Below are 22,452 nucleotides of genomic sequence, written 5' to 3' on the forward strand. Positions count from 1 at the left end.
TCAGGATTCCCAGGGGCTTATGCAGAGAGGAACGTTAAAAAATTGTAAAACGGCTATAAAATAGCCACAGAATTGCCGTTAGTTAAGGTCTTATGCAGAGAACGTCGTTACCTCTTGTTACACATTTCGGCGAGTTCAGATTTGCTTTAAACTCGCCATACCGTAGCGCGAGCTAGATAGCCAACATTGTATGTGTGTGTGTCACTTAGTAGCTGTGAGTGTGTGTGTGTCAGTAGGGAACCTGTGTGTGTGTGCGTGTGTGTTTATTAGATAATATTCTACAAATAAAACAAAAGGCATGTTGTGAGAATACATTAATTATTAACATTGTGCAACTTTGATAACAATATTGAGTTACGCACACACACACGCGCACACACATACACATACACACACACACACACACACACACACACACACAGAAAGGCACACACACACATGCAGACACATACACACACACACACACATGCACACACATAGACATACACCCACACACACACACACACACACATGCATACACATGCACATGCACACACATAGACATACACCCACACATGCATACACATACACATGCACACACATAGACATACACCCACACATGCATACACATACACATGCACACACATAGACATACACCCACACAGACATACACCCACACACACATGCATACACATACACATGCACACACATAGACATACACCCACACACACACACACACACACATGCATACACATACACATACACATGCACACACATAGACATACACCCCCACACATACACATACACATGCACACACATAGACATACACCCACACACACATACATACATACACACACACACACACACACACACACACACACACACACACACACCCACACACCCCCACACATACACATGCACACACATAGACATACACCCACACACACACACACACATGCATACACACACACATGCACACACAGACATACACCCACACACACACACACACACACACGCATGCATACACATACACACACACATGCACACACACATACACATACACACACAGAGGATACATGGATCGGGGCAGAAGGGGGGACAGAGCTTAAGGGGGCGGACCTGGGCCGGCCGCGTCATTGGCCGGGGGCGGGCCAGTGACGTTTCGGAGCTAGTTCGCCCTAATTGGGCGAACGGCTCACGTGACCGGCCCCGCGTTTGCCGGGCAGGGTGGATAACACGCGTGCCGTGGCCAAAAGTGTTTTGTTACCAACGCCGCGGGCCAGTGATCGGCCCGTCTTCCCTGACGGGCAAGTGCCACAGCCTGTGCTTCGCCTGGCATGGATATCTCCGCCGGCCAAGAGCTGCCCCCCCTTGAATATTCTGCCCCCCCTGGAATATTCTGCCTCCCCTGGAATAAACTGCCCCCCCTGGAATAAACCGCCCCCCCCCCCTGGAATAAGCTCCCCCCCTGGAATAAAGTGTGGAGACACAACAAACCATTTACAAAAGCAACATTTATGAAAGTCATGATGGGGATGAGTAAACATCAGAACGGCGAAAACCTGCAACTTGCCATCTTTTCCTGGAAACCTGAAACTCGCCATACTATGGCACATATTGGCGTGTTCCAGCGATTCGGAGCTTCTGGAATACCACGCTATATTAGCATGGCGAGTTCCAGGTTCTCGCCACGAGTTTGGCGACTTTTACATCTCTGAAAACTTTTCTGGCCAATTTTAAAAATCGCGGCATTTTCTCCCGAGTTAAAGGATTTCTGGCTAGTTTTTTCGCCAGAAGATGGCACTATTTTCATATCTATGCTCTCTGCATAAGCCCCCCAGTCGCATAATCTAGTATACTGTAACTAAAATATACTGATTCCCTGAAGAGGTTTTCTCAAGGGGACCTACCATATCGACCCCAATCCGTTCAACCGATGCCTTTTGTAGTCCTTTTGGGGAGACTAGCTGACATTCAGGACACGAACTACAAAAATTAGCCACCTCCTTTCGGATGTCCGGCCAATAAAACCTGGAGAGTAATCGGTTTAGGGTTTTCTCCCTACCCAAATGCCCTGCAAAAGGAACAGCGTGAGAGAGACGTAATAGCTCCTTTGTATAGAGTCTGGGTACTAAAATCTGTTCACAAACATCGCCTGTCTTCGGATCCCTGCAGACTCTATATAGTAACTCATCCTGCAATAGGAAATGGGGAGACTGATTAACCCGGACTGGATCTAAAACCTGTAATGACCTATTGCCAGGTTTTTATATGCTTCTTTGAGATTGGGGTCATTTTTTTCCACCCTTCTTATTTCACATGGTGTTACCATTAGATCTGGCATGGATAGCTCTGTTTCAACATCCCTACTAACCGACGGAGTAGCATCCTGTCCTATTTCTTTCCCTACAGCTACCTCTTCCTTTGTATTCACTTCCTGTTCAGGTCCTGTAATCTCTAGCCAGTCACTCTTTTCCTGTCTTTTTTGCTGCTTACTTTTCCGGGTCCGGACCTTAGTAGAGAACAAGTCTGGGTCTTCAAAAGGGAAAAGCTGTTTCAATGGAGATGTTGAGCTATGTTTTCTTTTAACCAGACCTGTCCTTGAATTTAAAACTGAAAATAAATGTTCCCAATCTTTACCAACAATGACTGGATATGACAACCTCTCAGCAACCCCTTCTACTACCTGTGAGGTATATCCCTCTATTTCCAGGTTGACTTTGGCAGTAGAGTAGGGTATCACATCCCCATCTACACAAGTTATGAAAATGGGCTCTTGATTAATTAGGTCTTTTTGATTAATAAGATCCTGCTGAACCAGGGTTTTGCAGCAACCTGAATCAATAAGAGCCCCAACCTTTTTACCTTTTACCACTGCAGTGACCAAAAAAAGCTCATGGGTGTCACTTTTCTCATCCTTGCAAGTGCAACATGTACCCACATAGCTGCAGTCCATAAAGGTACAGGATTTGCCTACACGGCCTGGTTCACCACACCTAAAACAAATAACGGTCTTCTCTCTTAGCTGGTTAGTATTAACATTATCCTGACCAGATTCCTGTTTATTTAACCCCTGATAAGGTTTGGGAAAGATTGGAGCTATTAGAGGCCTGGCCTTGTAAAAATTCCTTTATTTTCCCCTGGGGAGGGAGTTAAGCCTGGGCCGATGTTTGCCTGAGTCCTCCCCTTTTACCCTGTTTGTTTGGGGAACCACAGCTTCACTTCTTTGTACCCCTAGGGAACCCTCCATGTCCTCTGCCTGTAAAAACTCTTCAGCAATTTGCACAGCATAATCTAAGGAACAAAGTTTATGTCTACACACCCACTGGTGCATTTCCCTTTGAAGTTTAGTAATGAACTGTTCTAGTACCACCATGTCCACTATTTCAGTTACTGAGCGAACTGTGGGCTTTAGCCTCCTATAAGCCAAGTCCTTAAGCTGCTGAGCAAAGGTATGAGGATGAGACTCTACTTCCAACGCCATAGCCCTAAACTTCTTCCTATACCATTCATCAGAAATCCCCATACGGTGTTGAATGGCAGCTTTCAGTTTATCATCGTCCTTGGAGTCCCCCTCTCCCAATGAATGATAAGCTGCTTGGGCTTCCCCAGTCAAAAATTGAGCTATTCTTACAGCCCAGGTACCTTTGACCCACTGTGCCATTGTAGCCAGTCTGTCAAATGTAATAAAGTATGTCTCTGGATTATCTTCCGGTCCCATCTTGGTTAGTGAGTTCGTACAGGTCTCAGGTATTGTAGATCCCCCTTGGGCCACGGCTGCCTGTTCCTCTGATTTCTTCTGCAGGGGATGCACCAACGATGCCTGAAACTCCTGTTGTTGCATCTGGGCCTGTACTTTTTGATTCTGGGTCTGCTGCTCTGCCATCCATTTAATCAGCGGCCCCATCTCCATTTTCCTGTAGAAAAGATGGGAAAAATAAAACCCCTAGTGCAGACTGACTGTAACCAGGAATCCACCTTGCAGGCCACTATTTGCACCTTACCAAAGGTACAAGGAGACCCAGGAGTATCTACAGACAATATCCACTTGGTATGCTGAGGTACCCTTACCAGCTTTCCAAATGTTTAAGGCACTTCTCCACTCCTTAACGCTCCCAGGCACTTCGGAAGTTACCGCTCCAGATTCAGAGTACCACTGCCACCATATGTAACAAACTTTCCCTAGTTTGTTTAATAATTAGTCCTTATGCCAGCACACAGTGTCAAGTATTTTATTGTCCAGTCCCTTAATACCTCTCAATACGCTGGGGTCACACTTTTTAACATAAGGTTTACGTATGACACTTCTTAACAGAAAGATATACATACAAGGGTTTCTATATAGCAATATAACCACTTGCATCCTGGGCTCCTGTCTTCTCCTTGGCTGAGACCAGAATGAGCCCCGTGTGTTCTCAGAAGCCTGAATATATAGCTCCTGAGATTGGCTGCAGGTGCTAGCCCTCTGCCTTAATTAGCTGCCTGTCTTTTGAGCAAGGGGAGTTTCCAGCTGTCAGGCAGCATGCTTGACAAACCTTTGTTAGTACTGCTGGTTTGCAAGTGAGGGGTTTGTAAACCCCCTCACAGATGGTCACCTGTGACCCAGTGTCCAACAAGGCCGATGAGTAGACGCCCTCCAATACAACTCGCATGATGGCGGACAGGCCCACCCGACCGTAAGCATCCAATGGTGGGGTTTCATCACTAGGGCTTGGTTCAGGAGTGGCCTCGGCGGGCTCAGGAGGGGTTCCGGCGGTTTCGGACTCTGCCGTCTGTACGCGGCAGACCATGGACCGAGCTGAACTTCATCTACTGGAAGGTTTTTCCTCTGGGTCTTCCTTCTCTGGACAGTCACAGGAGAAGTGGCCCTTCTGACCGCAGCCATAGCAAACGACTCCACTGCGTTCAGGACGAGCCTTGTACGTGGGAGATGCTCTTCCTGAGGGTTTTGGCTTGTATACCTTTGACGTAATGGCTGATTCCTCCTTCTGTTCAGTAGGCCCCTTACTTTTTGGTGTAGATGACCCCTTGGGTTTTGGGGGAGAGTGTAACATAGTATGGGCTTCATGCACCTTCACTTGTCGCAATAATCCTGTGAATGTGGGAGGGCTCCCTTGCATGAGGTTGCTGCGGATCATGTTGGCTATGGGGTGAGTTGGGCTTGAGCCCCGCAAATACTGTTTACGAAGGGCTTCATCCATCCCGGAGGCGGAGATCAACTTTCGATTGAGTAGGATCCCTAGAACCAGTTGAATGCGGTGGATGAATGCTGACAACTTTTCTCCCTCTTTCTGGTAGAGAGTATAGTACCTTGTCCAGATCGTTCCTTCATCTTCCGCCAGCCCGTATGCTTCCAGCAGAAATTCCACCAACACCTGAGGCGTCAAGTCTGGGTGTTGTTCCCAGTGGATGGCTACGATGGTAGAAGTTGGCGGCCTAAGGCATTCCATGATGCGTTGCCTTTTTACTGCGTCAGTGCATGACCATTCCTCCAATACTTTTAGCGTATTCTCTTTCCAAGCGTCTATCCCTTCTTCCCCCTGGGGTGTCGGAAGCACCCCAGAGAAGGCTTTGAGCTTACGGTAGTTCTGTGACTGTGATGACATGGTTAGGGCCTCCACTAATTGCGACAGGGTCACCCCCATTACGAAGCCTTCTCTAGTTAAACGACTGTCACTGATAGGCCGAAGGCTTGCCCCGGGAATGGGAGATGACGTAGGAGGCGGACTTTCGGCCCAACTGGTAGCTTGGCGAGAGCACTTGGGGTAAAGGGGACCTTGGGAGGGAGAGGGTCTACCCTGTTAGGAGTACTGGACACTGGGGCAGTAGGTTGCCAAGTACTGGTGGACGGTTCTTCAGGAACCTGTTGGGTCTGGGGAGACAGTAAACACAAAAAACAAAACTGTGCGCTACTACCTAACTACCTATAAAGTTTAAATGTATAAATATATACAGTGCAGTGACTATACCATCAATTTAGTGATAAAAAATGTATAAAAAATTAAACCACAACTCCCACAGTGAGATAGTTAAACATTAAATAATAAGTGCCACATAACCGTGTTGGGGATAATGGCGTCTGCAGCTGTAAACGCAGGGGTGGCTCAGCACCCCACACACACTAAGAGAAGGGAAACAAAAGAAAACAGCGCACAACGCCAAATAGTGAAGCAAATTCAACAATATATTATAGAATTAAAAAGGGGGTAATATATCTGCGTACATAAAAAAGGTTGGTAAAAGGCATGTAGTGTGTATCACACTGTTTACCACTCGGCTGTTAGCTGTAGATTCAGGTGCTTGCTTCCCTCTGCTGCTGCAGCTCAGTTGATTCTGGGGCAGGACGTCAGTCTTTTCACTCCCAAGGGGATTTCCCTTCATGCAGCCAGGTCCAGCAGCTGGTACTGGGGCTCGGTGAAATCGCTCCTGCTTCCTAGCCGATATGAAGCTGCTCCTGTACCTTGGCAGGTGTATCCTCTGCAGAGAGGTTAAAACGCAGCTTGCTGCTGTCTTCACAGCAGTGGTGGATTCAATAGGGAAGTTTGAACAGTTTGAACAGTCTTACAGGGTCTGGGGAGAGTCTGCTTACCTGATTTCAGGTAAGTTTGAGTATATGACGGGGTAGCCCTATGGCGGGGCCTCTGGGACTTGTAAAGTCAAAGGGGCGGCCTCCCGGCATATATCCTGCGCCACGGTGAATAGTATGGCACTCCAATGGAAGGTGGTGTCAAACTCTCGGCCCCATACCCACACTCTATCTAGGCCCAGGAGTTTTTTCAGGGAGTCCCGGATGCCACTTTCCTCTACTAAAGCTGGGACACTCCCTACTGCTACTACGTAACTGGGTGGTTCTCGGACCTTGAAAGCCAAAGCATGGACCTCCTGACTTGAAGGAGTTAACATGATTCTGATGACGTCACAGCTTTAACTACTGAACAGGGCACCCCAGGTCTTAATCTCAGCAGCGCCTCCAAATGTAGCCCTGTTTCCCCCTGAACACAGGAACTACTGATGCTGTTTCTCATACCTGTTGGCTCGCAGAGCCTGAGCCTCTGCCACGGGGAGCTTGGGGTTATATATATATATGTGTGCAGTGCCTCCACCTGTGAGGGATCCCGACAGAGTGGGAGGAGCCCCTCACAGGACACCACCCAATAATACACTTGGTATGATAAAACAATAATAATTCTTTACTTAATATCATATGCTTATCACTGTAACATATATATATATATATATATATATATATATATATATATATATATATATATATTAAAGCATACCATACCCTTTCTCACTAAGAGCACAACTAGCTAACGCGCCACGCAGGACGCAACCCACCACCATGTTCCCACACCGTGTCCTTAATGCATATGAGTCCCTTAGTCACTCCACCCACCAAGTGTCCCCAAGTAGGACTCTCCCACCCTGGAGTGATCAGCGCCGTAAAGTATAAGGTGTTGGTGCACTTTATTATGGTTCCTGCCGGGCACTCCTGCACCGGGGCCTGCAGACAACTTTGAAAAGGGTCTGCCGATCCCTTCTGCGACGTCCTTCCGGTGCGATCCCACCCAGATAATGTCTCTGTGACAGGGTAAATAAAAGCCACCAGTTATATGCCTGGAAAACCTATGTCTAGTCTGCAGTGCAGCACTGACTAGGTTAACTTCAGCTGGGAACCTCAGGACAATTAGTTGGATCCCAGCTGCCTAATCAAGGTGTGTTAAAACCCCAGGCTGTAGACACATGGAGCCTGGCTGTTGAGGAGAGAGGAGTAAGCTGCTAAAGAGATTCCTGTAACAAGGTCTGAGTAGCAAGGTAGTTGAATTGTGAACTGTCTGTCCCCTGCATAGGAAAAGGGTAACTGCCTGATTTATAGACTGTCTGCTAAAGAGAAACTGTTTTGTTTGGTTTGCGGAAGAAAAAGCCATTTTCGTTTGTTGCTGATGAAAAGCTATTTTTATTTGTTGCTGATGAAAAGCTATTTTTGTTTTGTGTGCTGTATATCTTTTAAGGCTAAATAAATAAGCCTTGTCAAGAAACCCACGTGTGTAGTTGCATGTACCCTGCAACATATGGTGTCAGAAGTGGGATTTTGAAAGGCCCCTGCAGTTAAAGGGCCATACATACACACAAGAATGAAAAAAATGGAAGAATTTTTTTAAGAGTTTTTGTGCGAGCAGACCAAACAGCAGGGACAGTTAATGCAGGTGCAGGCCCGGCTGCAAGCAGAGAGAGATGAAAGACTTTTGCAGCAGCAAACCCAGCTCCTAACCCAGCAACAGGCAGCACAGGAGGAGCGAATGGCCAAGCTGCTGACCCAATTCCAGGGGTCTGCCAGTCCAGAACTTGCAAGCAGACCCCCGATACTCCTGAGGAAAATGGCTCTGAACGAGGATCCAGAGGCTTTTTTACTGACTTTTGAAAGAGTTGCCGAAGCTCAGGGCTGGGCTACAGATCGCTGGGCAACTGCTTTGGCCCCGCTCCTCATAGGAGAAGCCCAGGCCTCATATCAGGGTCTCCAAGCAGATCAGGCAATGGACTACCGCCAAGTAAAAGCCGCCATACTGGATCGCTTAGGTCTGACCCCAGAGACCTACCGGCAGCAGTTCCGGAACATGAAGTACACCGCTAAGATGAGACCCTGGGTCCTCGCTCAGCGATTATTGGACTTGTTTACATGCTGGATACAACCTGAGTAGTGCATTAAGGAGGCAATTCTGGAGCAGGTGGTTTTGGAACAATTTCTACAAATAATACCCCCTTCCGCACGCTCGTGGGTAAAACGCCACGCTGCTGAAACCCTAGCTTTGGCGGTCCAACTCGTGGAGAACTTCCTTGGGGCTGAGCAGCAGGCGAGTGTCCTGGACCCGACTCCACCGGCACTTGCGGACGCTCAAAGAGGGAGGTCGGATCAATGGGGAACCTACGGCCCGTCACGGAACCGCCAAGTCCAATAGAAAGAGCAGTCGTTCCAGCAAGGACAGAGTCCAAATGCTGGTCCCCGCAGAGACCCTCATCTCCTTCCGGATGTCGGCTCGTCGCAAAATGAGAGGAACTTCCGAGGACGTCGCCCACAGGACCCATCAGATGCCTGGTCTCCAGTAACCGGTCCAGCGGAGCGCTATCCACAGCCCCCTCCTGCGAGGGAACCCTCTCCATGTTCCGCCTGCGGAGAACAAGGCCACCGGTATGTGGACTGTCCACTGATGGATTGTTCATTCAGCAGAACCGTCGCCTCGGCTTTTACTAGGTAAAATTACAAGCCCTGGCTACTTCCAGCCCTGATTGGGGGAAAAACCGTCCAGGCCCTTGTAGATTCGGGCTCTGGGAAAACTCTGGTCCTCCAGGAACTGTTACCGCCCAACGTGTGTTCTTTTGACTTCCCATGGAGCATAGAATGTATACACGGCGATATAAAACGCTATCCGACGGCCAAAATCCGGCTACAGGTAAAAGGTCAGGAGGCTTACCTCGAAGTAGGAGTCGCTCCTTGGCTCCCTGCCCCCGTTGTGCTCGATCGGGACTGGCCTTTCTTTTCGGACCTAATGGCCCCAGTCTTTCACGAGGAGCCTCCTTCTAGGACTCAGGAGAACCCTGGCAAACTGTTCCCCTTCTCGGCAGACCTTTTTCCCAGTAGACACCGGGTTCAAAAGACCCGGAAGCAAAGACGCTTGGACAAACAGGACTGGTTGCAGAAATCTGGGTCTCAAGGTGACCATTCTAGTAGTCAGAGGTCACAAGTGATGGCTGGCGATGGCCAAAGGGAGGGGGATATGGGCCCTGGAGATTTACCAGACCTGTACCTCCCTGACTTTCGCCAGAAGCAAAGGGAAGACCCAGTCCTTGCTAGACAGTATGACATGGTGGTGAAAATTGATGAACAGATTTTAGATGCACAGGGGGTGATAGTATTCCCCCATTTTGAGCTATCAAAGGATATCCTATATAGGGTGAATAGGCAAACACAAACAGGGGAGGTCACCAGACAGATATTGGTTCCCAAGGCGTTTGTTAAATCTGTGTTCACTCTAGCCCATACTGTCCCTTGGGGTGGTCACCTGGGCAGGGATAAAACATTGGACCGTATTTCATCCCGATTCTATTGGCCAGGGATGCATACAGTAGTGATATTGCTAAGCTATGTGCAGCATGTCCGGAGTGCCAGCTAACTAGTCCAAAAGGACAAAAACCAGCCCCTTTGGTTCCTCTACCCTTGGTGTCAGTTCCCTTTGAGAGGATTGGGGTAGACTTTTTAGGACCTCTAGAACCTTCTGTGAAAGGACACAGGTTTATCCTTGTAATAGTTGATTATGCGACAAGATATCCTGAGGCGTCCCCCTGAGAACAGCAACTGCGAAGCAAGTAGCCAACAAGTTGTTGGAACTGTTCTCACAGGTTGGACTTCCCCAGGTTATGTTGACAGACCAAGGTACAAATTTGATGGCTAAACTGATGCAGGATGTCTTAAAGTTACTAGAGGTCAAGTCTGTTCGGACATCGGTCTACCATCCACAGACTGACGGATTGGTGGAAAGGTTTAACCGAACTCTAAAAGGGATGCTGAGGAAATTTGTAGATTCTGAGAAGAGAGCCTGGGATGAACTTCTCCCTTTTCTGCTGTTTGCAGTGCGGGAAGTTCCCCAGGCCTCCACGGGATTCTCTCCATTTGAATTGCTCTATGGCCGCCAACCCCGGGGTATCCTAGACCTCCTAAAGGAGTCCTGGGAGGAACAGCAGTCCCCTTCTAAGACTACCCTGCAATATGTACTAGACCTTAGGAAGTGCCTAGATGTGGTCGGCCATTTTGCCAGGGAGAATCTTAGATCAGCCCAGGACAGTCAGGAGAGACATTACAATCAGAATGCTCGCATGAGAGTGTTTCACCCAGGAGACCATGTGATGTTATTGTTACCCAGTTGCGAGAGTAAACTCCTGGTCAAATGGCAGGGCCCATTCGAAGTACTCCGCCGTACGGGTGATGTGGATTACAAGATCGCTCAACCAGGGTCCAGGAAGGGTAAACAAATTTACCATGTGAACTTGCTGAAACCCTGGAAGATGCAGCGGTCTCTATTCATCTGCCCGGTGGAGGAGGAAACGGACTTGGGTCCTCAGCCTCCACGGGAGAACATCGGGAGTAACGATAAAATCCCAATGGGTAAACAGTTGTCCTCTGAACAAAAAGGGGACTTGTTAGCAATAATTACACAATTCCAGGATGTTTTTTCTGACTTACCAGGACAAACTAACTTAATTTCCCATGCAATCGAGACAGCACCTGGGGTAAAAGTACGTTCCCGTCCTTATAGGTTGCCTGAAAGTCGTAGGGCTCTGGTAGAGAAGGAGGTAAAATAAATGTTACACTTAGGAGTGATTGAGGAATCATGCAGTGAGTGGTGTAGTCCACTAATCCCTAATTATGGTCCCTAAACCCGATGGGAAGTTAAGATTTTGTGTGGACCTCCGAAAGGTCAATGCGGTATCCAAGTTTGACGCATATCCGATGCCAAGGGTGGACGAATTAATTGACGCCCTTGGTAACACGGAATATATATCCACGTTGGACTTGACAAAAGGATACTGGCAAATACCCTTAGAGGAAAAGTCCAAATGCAAAACAGCCTTTGCCACTCCCATGGGTTTATACCAGTTTGTGACAATGCCATTTGGACTGCATGGAGCACCAGCCACATTTCAGAGACTCATGTATAAGGTACTGAGGCCCCATAGGACTTATGCCGCAGCCTACCTAGATGACATTGTCATTTATAGTAAACACTGGCGGGCCCATCTAAATAGGCTGAAAGCGGTCCTCAAATCTCTAAGAGAGGCAGGGTTCACAGCCAACCCTAAGAAATGTGCCTTGGGTAAAGCGGAAACCAAATACTTAGGGTATGCAGTGGGAGGTGGAAAAGTAAGGCCACTAGCCGACAAGGTAGCTGCCCTGAAAGAAGTTCCGACCCCCCAAACAAAAACGCAGGTACGCTCTCTGCTAGGTTTAGCAGGGTACTACCGGCGGTTCATCCCCAACTATTCAGAAGTGGCAGCCCCTTTAACGGACCTCACAAAAAAGTGTGCCCCTACACAAGTGGTGTGGTCAAGGGATTGTCAGAGAGCCTTTGAGGACATAAAAAGGTGTCTATCAGAGGGTCCCATCCTTAGAAGCCCAGACTTCAACAGCCCTTTTATAGTGCAAACAGATGCATCAGAGATAGGGCTAGGGGCAGTGTTGTCACAACAGTTTGAGGGAGTAGAACATCCAATCCTTTTTCTGAGTAGGAAATTGTTCCAAGGAAAAAAAACTACTTGGTGATTGAGAAAGAGTGCCTCGCAGTAAAGTGGGCAATCAAGGTTTTGAGGTATTACCTGGCAGGAGTCCATTTTACTTTGGTGACGGATCATGCTCCACTGAATTGGTTAAATAGCATGAAGGATTCCAATGCTAGATTGACTAGGTGGTATATGGCCCTCCAACCCTTCTCATTTGAGATTCAGCATAGGCCGGGAAAAGAGAACGCAAATGCTGACTTCTTTTCTAGAGAAGGGGTGGATGGTCGGGCTTCAGCCATGCGTAGCCCCAGCCACACACTAACAGGGGAGGAATGTGACAGGGTAAATAAAAGCCACCAGTTATATGCCTGGAAAACCTATGTCTAGTCTGCAGTGCAGCACTGACTAGGTTAACTTCAGCTGGGAACCTCAGGACAATTAGTTGGATCCCAGCTGCCTAATCAAGGTGTGTTAAAACCCAGGCTGTAGACACATGGAGCCTGGCTATTGAGGAGAGAGGAGTAAGCTGCTAATGAGATTGGGGTTATATATATATATGTGTGCAGTGCCTCCACCTGTGAGGGATCCCGACAGAGTGGGAGGAGCCCCTCACAGGACACCACCCAATAATACACTTGGTATGATAAAACAATAATAATTCTTTACTTAATATCATATGCTTATCACTGTAACATATATATATATATATATATATATATATATATATATATATATATATATATATAAAAGCATACCATACCCTTTCTCACTAAGAGCACAACTAGCTAACGCGCCACCCAGGACGCAACCCACCACCATGTTCCCACACCGTGTCCTTAATGCATATGAGTCCCTTAGTCACTCCACCCACCAAGTGTCCCCAAGTAGGACTCTCCCACCCTGGAGTGATCAGCGCCGTAAAGTATAAGGTGTTGGTGCACTTTATTATGGTTCCTGCCGGGCACTCCTGCACCGGGGCCTGCAGACAACTTTGAAAAGGGTCTGCCGATCCCTTCTGCGACGTCCTTCCGGTGCGATCCCACCCAGATAATGTCTCTGTGACAGGGTAAATAAAAGCCACCAGTTATATGCCTGGAAAACCTATGTCTAGTCTGCAGTGCAGCACTGACTAGGTTAACTTCAGCTGGGAACCTCAGGACAATTAGTTGGATCCCAGCTGCCTATTCAAGGTGTGTTAAAACCCAGGCTGTAGACACATGGAGCCTGGCTATTGAGGATAGAGGAGTAAGCTGCTAATGAGATTCCTGTAACAAGGTCTGAGTAGCAAGGTAGTTGAATTGTGAACTGTCTGTCCCCTGCATAGGAAAAGGGTAACTGCCTGATTTATAGACTGTCTGCTAAAGAGAAACTGTTTTGTTTGGTTTGCGGAAGAAAAAGCCATTTTTGTTTGTTGCTGATGAAAAGCTATTTTTGTTTGTTGCTGATGAAAAGCTATTTTTGTTTTGTGTGCTGTATATCTTTTAAGGCTAAATAAATAAGCCTTGTCAAGAAACCCACGTGTGTAGTTGCATGTACCCTGCAACAGTCTCTTTCTCTGGTGAGGCCTGGTCTCAGACCTTTCCTCAGGGAGTACAGTGTCTGCTGTGTCCCTAAGCTATCTAGGCAGCTATAGTGGGGCAGGTTCCCAATCCTACGGCCTGTCCCTACAGCAGCCACAAACTGAAGGGTGTCTCAGGGTCCTAACTGGGGCCTAGGGGGATTCTGGCCTAGTGCAGAGGGTCACTGATCCCTGTACACTCACCACCTACCCCTAGCCTCTCCTGTCGCCGACTGACTCAACGTGCTCCCCTGTCAACCCTTTCCTCCTTCCCTAGGGGAATCCCCACACCCTATTGGCTACCTGGCGTCAGGTGGTCGTCCCTGGTACTCATGGGACTTGTAGTCTCCTGCCATGGCCTCCTCCAGATTGGCTGCCCTTCGTGCGCTTACCACTGTGCATGCGCGAGCTCCCAGAAGGCCTCCTCCACTCCTAACCTCACTGCGTGTGCAATCCAAGATGGCGGCCCCCGTTAACCGGGTGCACCGCGAGCTCCCGTGACCGGCTCGCCCCATCAGCTGCCCCTGTCACGCAGCTCCAGCACCCGCACGCCCCCTCGCTCACGCCCCCACCATTGCGGCCAGCCGGCAGGTCCGTCACTGACTCAGGCGGCACCCGCGACGGCCGCCATGGTAAGGGGTGGTTATTGGGAGCCCAATGAGACCGGGGCTACACATCATTTCGCAATCTCCGCCCATATGACTTCATCGAGCATCATACTTTTCCTGCAGTTACTTGGTTATTGTCAGGATCGCCTAGACCTCCTGCCTAGCCATAGCTTCTTTGTCCACTGGGTGTGCTGCTGCCTTCTGTTGGCTCTGGGTTCCTCTGTCTGTCTGTCTTCTTGTTGCTCCTGTCTCTGTCCTTTATAGCTTGCTTCCTGTCTGTTGTGTTTGCCTTTGCTTCTAGTCAGACTCCCATGCACATCTTTGATCCTGACCTGTTTCCTGTACCTGTACCTGTATTGTAGTCTGCTCACAGTAAAGGTCCTTGCTAGTAATCTGGCTTGTCCCTGGTTATTCCTGCTCCCCGGTCTCAGTCCCTGCTCCCTGTTCTCAGTTCCTGTCCCGCCCCGCCTGTCCTGTTCCAGTCTCCTCGTTGCCGACCTCTGCTTGTTACCTGACGTCGCTACCTGCCGCCTGCCTCGGACCTCTGCTTGTTTCCTGACTTCGCTACCTGCCGCCTGCCTCTGACCCCTGCTTGTGACCCCTACTTCGCCTCCTGCTGTTCCGGCCACCGAGATCCTACCCGCCACAGTTGTCTCCCGTGACAGAAAGCAAAGGCACACTTCTGGATCTCGCTGGAACAGATTCTTCTTCTGCCTGCACCCTTTCCTGCCTGCTGCAGCAGACCACATCCGCATGGTTGAAGATAAGTACTTTCGTTTCTTTTTTGGAAATCCAAGTTGGGATTTTGAAAGGTTTTTTTTTTTTTTGCTGCTAAGTGTTCTGCAAGAATTATTGCGTTCATAACAAAAAAACATTTTTTCTGAGACTAGAACTGTTGCTGCAAGAGACTATTGCAGTTTTCTTTGAGATTTTTATTTTTGTGCAGTGCCTGGGTTAACCCTTGCAGTACCTGTTGCCACCTTTTCGACTCTGACTTTTCATTTCCTGGATAGGCTTGTCTCTGCATCACTGGTTGGACCACTGCTGTTCACAGGGTTCTCATTTCAAAAGACAAGAGTGCTTCTATTATTTTGTTACTGCATACTGTGATTTTTCCTGCAATCTGTAGTTTTTCATATGATTGGTTCTAAGGTTTCAGGTTTACCTGCAAGTTCCCCTAAAGTTTGTTTCTCTGCAACATATGATATCCCTACGCCTGATATCAAAGGTTTCAGATTTGACTGCAGGGTTCTCTGTCTGATATTCCTATGTCAAAAGTTTCAGATCTAACTACAAGTTTTCTCTGTATTAGTTCCTGCTGTCTATGATATTTCTATGCCTGATATCAAAAGTTTCAGATTCAACTGCAGGTTTTCTTTGTCTATATGGTATCCCTACGCCTGATGCATAAAGATTTAGATGTAACTGCAGGTTTTCTCTGTCTGTATGATATCCCTACGCCTAATGCCTAAAGATTCAGATATAACTGCAGGTTTCTCTGTATATGTTTTTTCCTTGCATTTATATCTCTGTGACTGATGTTAAAGTCTCAAAGGGTCAGCTCTCCTATCTTGTGTCTCTCTGTGTCTAATATTCCTGTTGTTCATTCTAATGCTTCTGTTTTAAAAACACATTTCCTCTTTACTGGTTTCTTGGGAAGTGTGGTTTAATTATGGCTCCCACTCAAACAGTCTTGAGCAGTAAATGTAAACACAGTACCACTGATTCTTCAGAACTTCTCAAAGCAAAGAAGAAGAAGAAAAAGAAGGGAGGCATTACTGTGGAAGTTGCAGAAGAAATTAAGAATGAAAATTTAATCTCAGAGTCTGCATTTGATGAAAGAGATATGCTGCAGCTTAAGGCAACTCACAGACGTATCCCAAGAATAGTGGAAGAAAAGAAAGATGCCCCTACTCAGACGCTTCAAGCTGCACAGAAAGCGATTGATTGTCTTTATGAACGTTTAGATAAGGAGCAAGAAGCCAAGATTGCACTACAAAGCTGTCTATCTTCAGCAATTGCTAAGTGTGTTCTCCAGGAAAAAGAAAAGCACCAGTTGGAGAGTGACCTGGATGTCATGTCATGTGAGCTAGAGAAGGCATATGCTGATGCTGCTGAAAATCGTCGCCTCGCTTCTAAAAGTAACGAATTCCTGGAAAATTCTATGTAGGAAATTGACAGGCTAAATACAGAGCTTAAAGTCTCACAGGAGGACATTTGTTACTTCAAAAAAGAGATGGAAGTCGATCAGGAGGAGAGATGCTACTTGAAAACAGAGATACGTTCGATGAGAGACGCCTCCGAAGAGTTAAATAGTAGGTTTGAAGTTATAAACCAAATGAGTAAGAATTTCTCTGTCCAAGCCAGTGAAGGAGATAAAAGACTCCATGAATCAGAAGAGGAGAACAGACTATTGATAGAAGAAAAGTCAAGGATGCAATTAGCGCTGGAAAAAGCAGAGGGTGACTGGGAAAAAGAAAAATATCAGTTGGAGAATGACAGGTTGATCTTGTCAAGTAAGCTGGAGAAGGCCTACGCTGATTCTGCCCAGTACCAGACTTTCATGGCTCAAGTTGACGCAGCACTAGAAGCATCTCAGAAAGAGGTTCCCAGGCTTACTACAAAGCTGGAAGCCTCTAAGGAGAAGAGTTGCCACTTCAACACAGAACTATGTTCATTGAGAGAAATCTTCGAAGGGTTAAATATCAGTTTTGAAACTGTAACCCAAGAGTGCAAGAATCTCTATGTCCAAGTCAGTGAAGGAGATAAGAAACTCCATAAATTAGGAGAGGAGAAGAAACAGTTGTCCCAGGAAAAGTTAGACATGCAGACAGCACTGCAGAATGCAGAGAGAATGCTGCAAGAAGAACGTGTCTCCCTGGAGCGGCGCACACAAACAGAAAATATGCTGCAGAGTCAGCTGCAAGAACTGCGTACACATCTGCAGGACACGAAGGAGAAATGGGTGAATGCTGAAGAAAAGCAGCGAGTTCTGCAGGAAGAAAGTTTCCAGACTGCCTACAAGATAAAGATACTGGAAGAGTATTTGAGTACCCAGTGTGTCCCCAAAGAACAGCATGAGGAGCTGAAGGTCACACTGAGCATAACCAGAGCCTCGCTGGAGGAGGAGCATAGAGCCCAGGTAACCCTATATGAGAGGGAACACAAGGCGGTCCAGAGACTGAAACAAGAGTTGGAGGAGCAGAGACACTGCTCCATCTCTAACAGTCAGTACACCCAGGAGAAAGAGACCTGGAAAAGGCAGGCAGCTGAGACCTTTACAAAGGAATTGTCAGAGCTCCAAGACGTAATGAGGGATGCATGGAAGCAAGCTCAAAATGATCACAGTAAAGAGATGAAAGCCCTGAGTGGAAAATTGCAAAATGCACTCAACAATGGTCTCTCGCTGAGGAGTGGAAATTTCAGCAACGCCTAAAGATGGAAGAGCTAAAGCTAAAAGCTGAACACACATCTCAGCAACTCACAGCGCTGCAGGCGCAGATCACTGAGCTCAAGACACAGCTTGCCAAAAAGGAGGAGAGAGAGAAGGTGTCAGTCTGTCAAGTGGCTGACCTGACACTGCGCTATGAGGTCAAAATGGCCGATGCATGCAAATTATTGGACCACACAGCCCGTGATAAGGTTCGGCTGCAGCTGGAGCTGGACAAGGCCCGGGAGGTGTACTGGCAGCTGCAGATCAGAAAAGAAGAAGCTGAACTGACAACTGCCTTGAGTGGGAAAAGAAGTGCAGAAAGACAGCTTCAAGAGCTGAAAACTCAAATAGCTGGTCTTTCATTGGTTGATGCCACGAAACGGCAGTCGCAAGAGGAGACCATGGTGAGCCAACTCTGTGTCCCCACTGACTCATGTGGAAAAGCCGCACCCAATGTACCTGTGGAGTACCCTCTGCCCACTGACAAGCCACCAGAGGTGGGTCACCTTGAGTCGCCGTTTCATCAAGGCCTCCGGGAAGAGCCTGGAGGATCGTCCGGAGAACGCTCTTGAGAGGGGGGAGTAATGTCAGGATCGCCTAGACCTCCTGCCTAGCCATAGCTTCTTTGTCCACTGGGTGTGCTGCTGCCTTCTGTTGGCTCTGGGTTCCTCTGTCTGTCTGTCTTGTTGCTCCTGTCTCTGTCCTTTATAGCTTGCTTCCTGTCTGTTGTGTTTGCCTTTGCTTCTAGTTAGACTCCCATGCACATCTTTGATCCTGACCTATTTCCTGTACCTGTACCTGTATTGTAGTCTGCTCACAGTAAAGGTCCTTGCTACAGTAGTAATCTGGCTTGTCCCTGGTTATTCCTGCTCCCTGGTCTCAGTCCCTGCTCCCTGTTCTCAGTTCCTGTCCCGCCCCGCCTGTCCTGTTCCAGTCTCCTCGTTGCCGACCTCTGCTTGTTACCTGACTTCGCTACCTGCCGCCTGCCTCGGACCCCTGCTTGTTACCTGACGTCGCTACCTGCCGCCTGCCTCGGACCTCTGCTTGTTTCCTGACTTCGCTACCTGCCGCCTGCCTCAGACCCCTGCTTGTGACCCCTACTTCGCTTCCTGCTGTTCCGGCCACCGAGATCCTACCCGCCACAGGAGTCTCCCGTGACAGTTATACATTTTGCTATATATTTTAGCAGATTAAGCAAAAAGAAAACTCAGGTGCTAAACTAATTCATATTTCTCAAGGCCAACAGCTGGTACATTTCTGACTCTACATTGTGGAGCTAGTAGATAAGACTGAGGGGCCCAGCTAAACAAAGAAATTAGTTTTCATCATTAAGAAAAGTTTGAAGGGAGAAACTTGTTTTGCACACACACACACACACACACACACACACAATTTCACTTAACCCATAATGCAATGAAATACAAAACATGGTTCTTCTTATAGCTATGAAAAACCAAAACCTGATTATAGTTATGCATATAAATAATGTGAAAATATTATTCTGCCGTACTACCATCCAAAAAAATGGGACTATCTTGGGGTATAGGAAATGGTGTCCCATACTTGTTTGACACGGTTAGAAATAGTCTTGCTCAAAAGCACGTCACTGGGATGTTATTGCTAATGGACATTAAATCTTTCTGGAGCTTCTGTAATGGAAGGTACTCACGTTCTCACTTTTTCATCCCTTTCAGGCCTACTATCTATGTCATACTCTGCTCACATTGGCCAATATTATAGTGGGCACAGAGATGATACCCTCAGATAGGCGGGTGAGTATTTTGTTCACATATCCATTATTAATATTATCAAGCCATTTTTACCAGGGAAGATCATTTGTGATATTAGACCTGTCCTGGGAGGCTCATGATCACTAGGAGTGAGGCCCATTAGGAATTGAACAGACACTGGAACTGCAGGAGGTTAGAAGTGTATTATTTACTAAAGTATCCCGACTGCATAACTTGGGTAAAACCAGTGCAAAAACCAGTACTAGATTTATCAAAGCAAAAGCGTCCCATTAAAAACAGATGTTTGTCTTTTGATAAATCTGTTGCTACTTTTTATGCTGGTTTCGTCCCAGTTTTGCAGCTGGGAGACTGTAGCAAATAATTCCCATGGATATATTCTGCAGTGCACTACTGTATATTCCTTTTTACTGTGGGAGGGAATGAACATGCCCTAATAACACTGCTGTTTTTTGATGAAATTCTGCTAGGCTGAAGGTCCAATTTTCACCTCCCTGTCCTCGCTCTGCAGGGTGATCTGCACCGGTTGTGTGTCCAGTTGGACAGACACATCAACAGCAACATCCATGAGAATCCTAGTATCATGTACCACAGCAAACTGAAGGACCTGGCAACCTATACCCACGTGAGATGGCAGGAGCTGCTGTCCCACTGCACACCCCAGGTACCAAAACCTCTCTGTCCCCAGCTGTCGGTGGCATCATTATGGTTAGGGAAAAGCTGCAACCCAGTGTGTCTAGACAGGTCCCTTTTACTCACCAGAATCTCGATTCAGATATATCAAAACGGGGATTGTGATCCATTCCATTATTAACACATTACCATTCAAACATTGAAGACCAAAGTCTAGCGGCTGAAAAACTGGAGCTACACTGATGCAAAAATAGAGCACTAGTTGTTTTAAAGTAGAAATTCTGATTAGTTTCAATGGGAATGTTTTTCTTTGTAGTTTTGGTGCAGTTTTTTACCTCACATGCTAGTACCTTAACCTGCTTGTCAATACGCAAATATATGCTGCTCTATCTGACAGTGAAGTGGATCCTGGTTGGAATCTGACCTGTTGCAGTTCTGCCTGTACAGTTGGCATGATTACTCGGTGTGATAATACATGCCATTTCTGACATTCTTTATTTCCTTATAGAGCATTATGTGGTAATTGTCACAAGCTCCCTTACACCTTACCCCATCTCCCCCGGCTATTTCAGTAACATACATCACTGCAGCACATAGCAAGGGCAGGGAGAGAGAGACTATGCTTCCTCTGCATGGGTTTAAACAAAGCTCGTCCAAGATAATTACAGATTTCTCACTCCCGCCAGAGACACTGACGTCTGCAGCTACACAGTAACTGGGGATTAATTAAGTAGTGGACTTTCCAGTGTTCACCCTGCTGGGCTGGCCAGTCACAAGGATACAGAGGTATCAGTGACCTGGATGGAGTGAAGGGGCTGTTGTGATTAATAATGACGAAATTTGGGGGCCATGTATAGAGCTTGTTTAAACTGCACTTTTTATTCATACCTATTGGGTCTGTAAAAAAAGAAGAAAAGAATCTCACAATTACATTTTTTGGCCGCGGAATAAAATGATGGCCTCACATTATATGGAAGATTCCATCCTAATATCTATGTACATTCTTTAATTTCTTCCTGTCTCTTTCACATACTGTAAACACTGACAGAAAGCAAACTGATTGCTAGGTTTCCAGAGAGGCAAAATAGCTGGATAAATAAGAGCTGTGTATTCGAAATGCTTTTTAGCATCAGTGTTAAGACTAAATCCAGGTCTGAAAGTAGGTATTACAGATCTTACCTTACATGAGAGGGATGGGAGATTCACTTCTAATTGGTATGAAGTCAGAGATGGGATCACCAGCTCATATTGGCCAACATACAGTTACTGTAGGTCCGGAAATAATTGGACACTGATAAAAGTTTTGTTATTTCGGCTGTGTACCAAAATAAATTCAAGTTACAGTTAAATAATGAATATGGGGGGCTTGGGGGCCCCAGATGTGGTCAGATATTACCAGGCGGCCCAGCTGAGGCAGGCGGTGGTTTGGAATAACTCCCCGACCTCTAACTGCAGGTTGGCGATAGAGTCCCACCATGCGGCCCCCACCCCCCTTCCGGTCTTATTATGGTCTCAGACACACAAAGAAAGGAGAACCCAGAGATTTGAGCTTGGGGCGATGAGATGCACGTGGTCTACATGGACTGAAACTAAAGGGAAACATGGCCTAGCTTCATCCCCCTCACAACTCACCCCGATATTCCGGAACCCGGATTTCCCACCCAGATGTGCCCGTAACCAATTTGGTCAATTTCTGGACCTAGACATCAGAATGGTTGCGGATCTGCTGGAAGGTGATGAGGTTCTGTCCTTCCAAGAGCTCAAAAATAAATTCTCCTCCCTGGGCCTCCCCATTTTCAAATATCTACAGATAAGGTACTTCCTGCGAGCTCTATCCCCAAACCCTAAATTCCCAGCGCAGACCAGATTTGAAACCCTCTGCCTAAAAGGGGAATACCAGAGAGGATTAATCTCCGAAATCTATAGAACAATAGAGGCCTCCTCCCCCCCCCCCCCCCTCGCATACGTATATGCAAAAATGGAGCGCCGACTTAAACATACAAATTGATCTGGAAGATTGGGAGGATGTCTGGGAAGCTGCTTCCAAAACATCAATTTGCTCTATCACAAAAGAAAATATATATAAAATCCTATTCCAGTGGTACCTAACCCCGAGTAGACTGAGCCAGATCTTCCCAGGCACAACAGACTTGTGCTGGAGAGGATGTGGTCAAAGGGGGGACATGACCCATATTTGGTGGTTGTGCCCAGAGATCCAGA

At 47.2% G+C, this 22,452-nt stretch overlaps 1 protein-coding gene across 3 annotated transcripts in view; it reads left to right on the plus strand.

The window, feature by feature from the left end:
• The window catches only part of LOC142495828 (uncharacterized), a 439,489-nt gene that overhangs the window by 405,050 nt on the left and 11,987 nt on the right, over positions 1-22,452 (plus strand). For all 3 annotated transcript variants that reach the window (XM_075601852.1, XM_075601853.1, XM_075601851.1), the window contains 2 exons: positions 19,546-19,623; positions 20,111-20,263. In XM_075601852.1, coding sequence (XP_075457967.1) covers positions 19,546-19,623; positions 20,111-20,263 — 231 coding nt within the window. The remainder of the gene's footprint in view (positions 1-19,545; positions 19,624-20,110; positions 20,264-22,452) is intronic.

This window comes from Ascaphus truei, chromosome 5, assembly GCF_040206685.1.
Source record: "Ascaphus truei isolate aAscTru1 chromosome 5, aAscTru1.hap1, whole genome shotgun sequence".
NCBI lineage: Eukaryota > Metazoa > Chordata > Amphibia > Anura > Ascaphidae > Ascaphus > Ascaphus truei.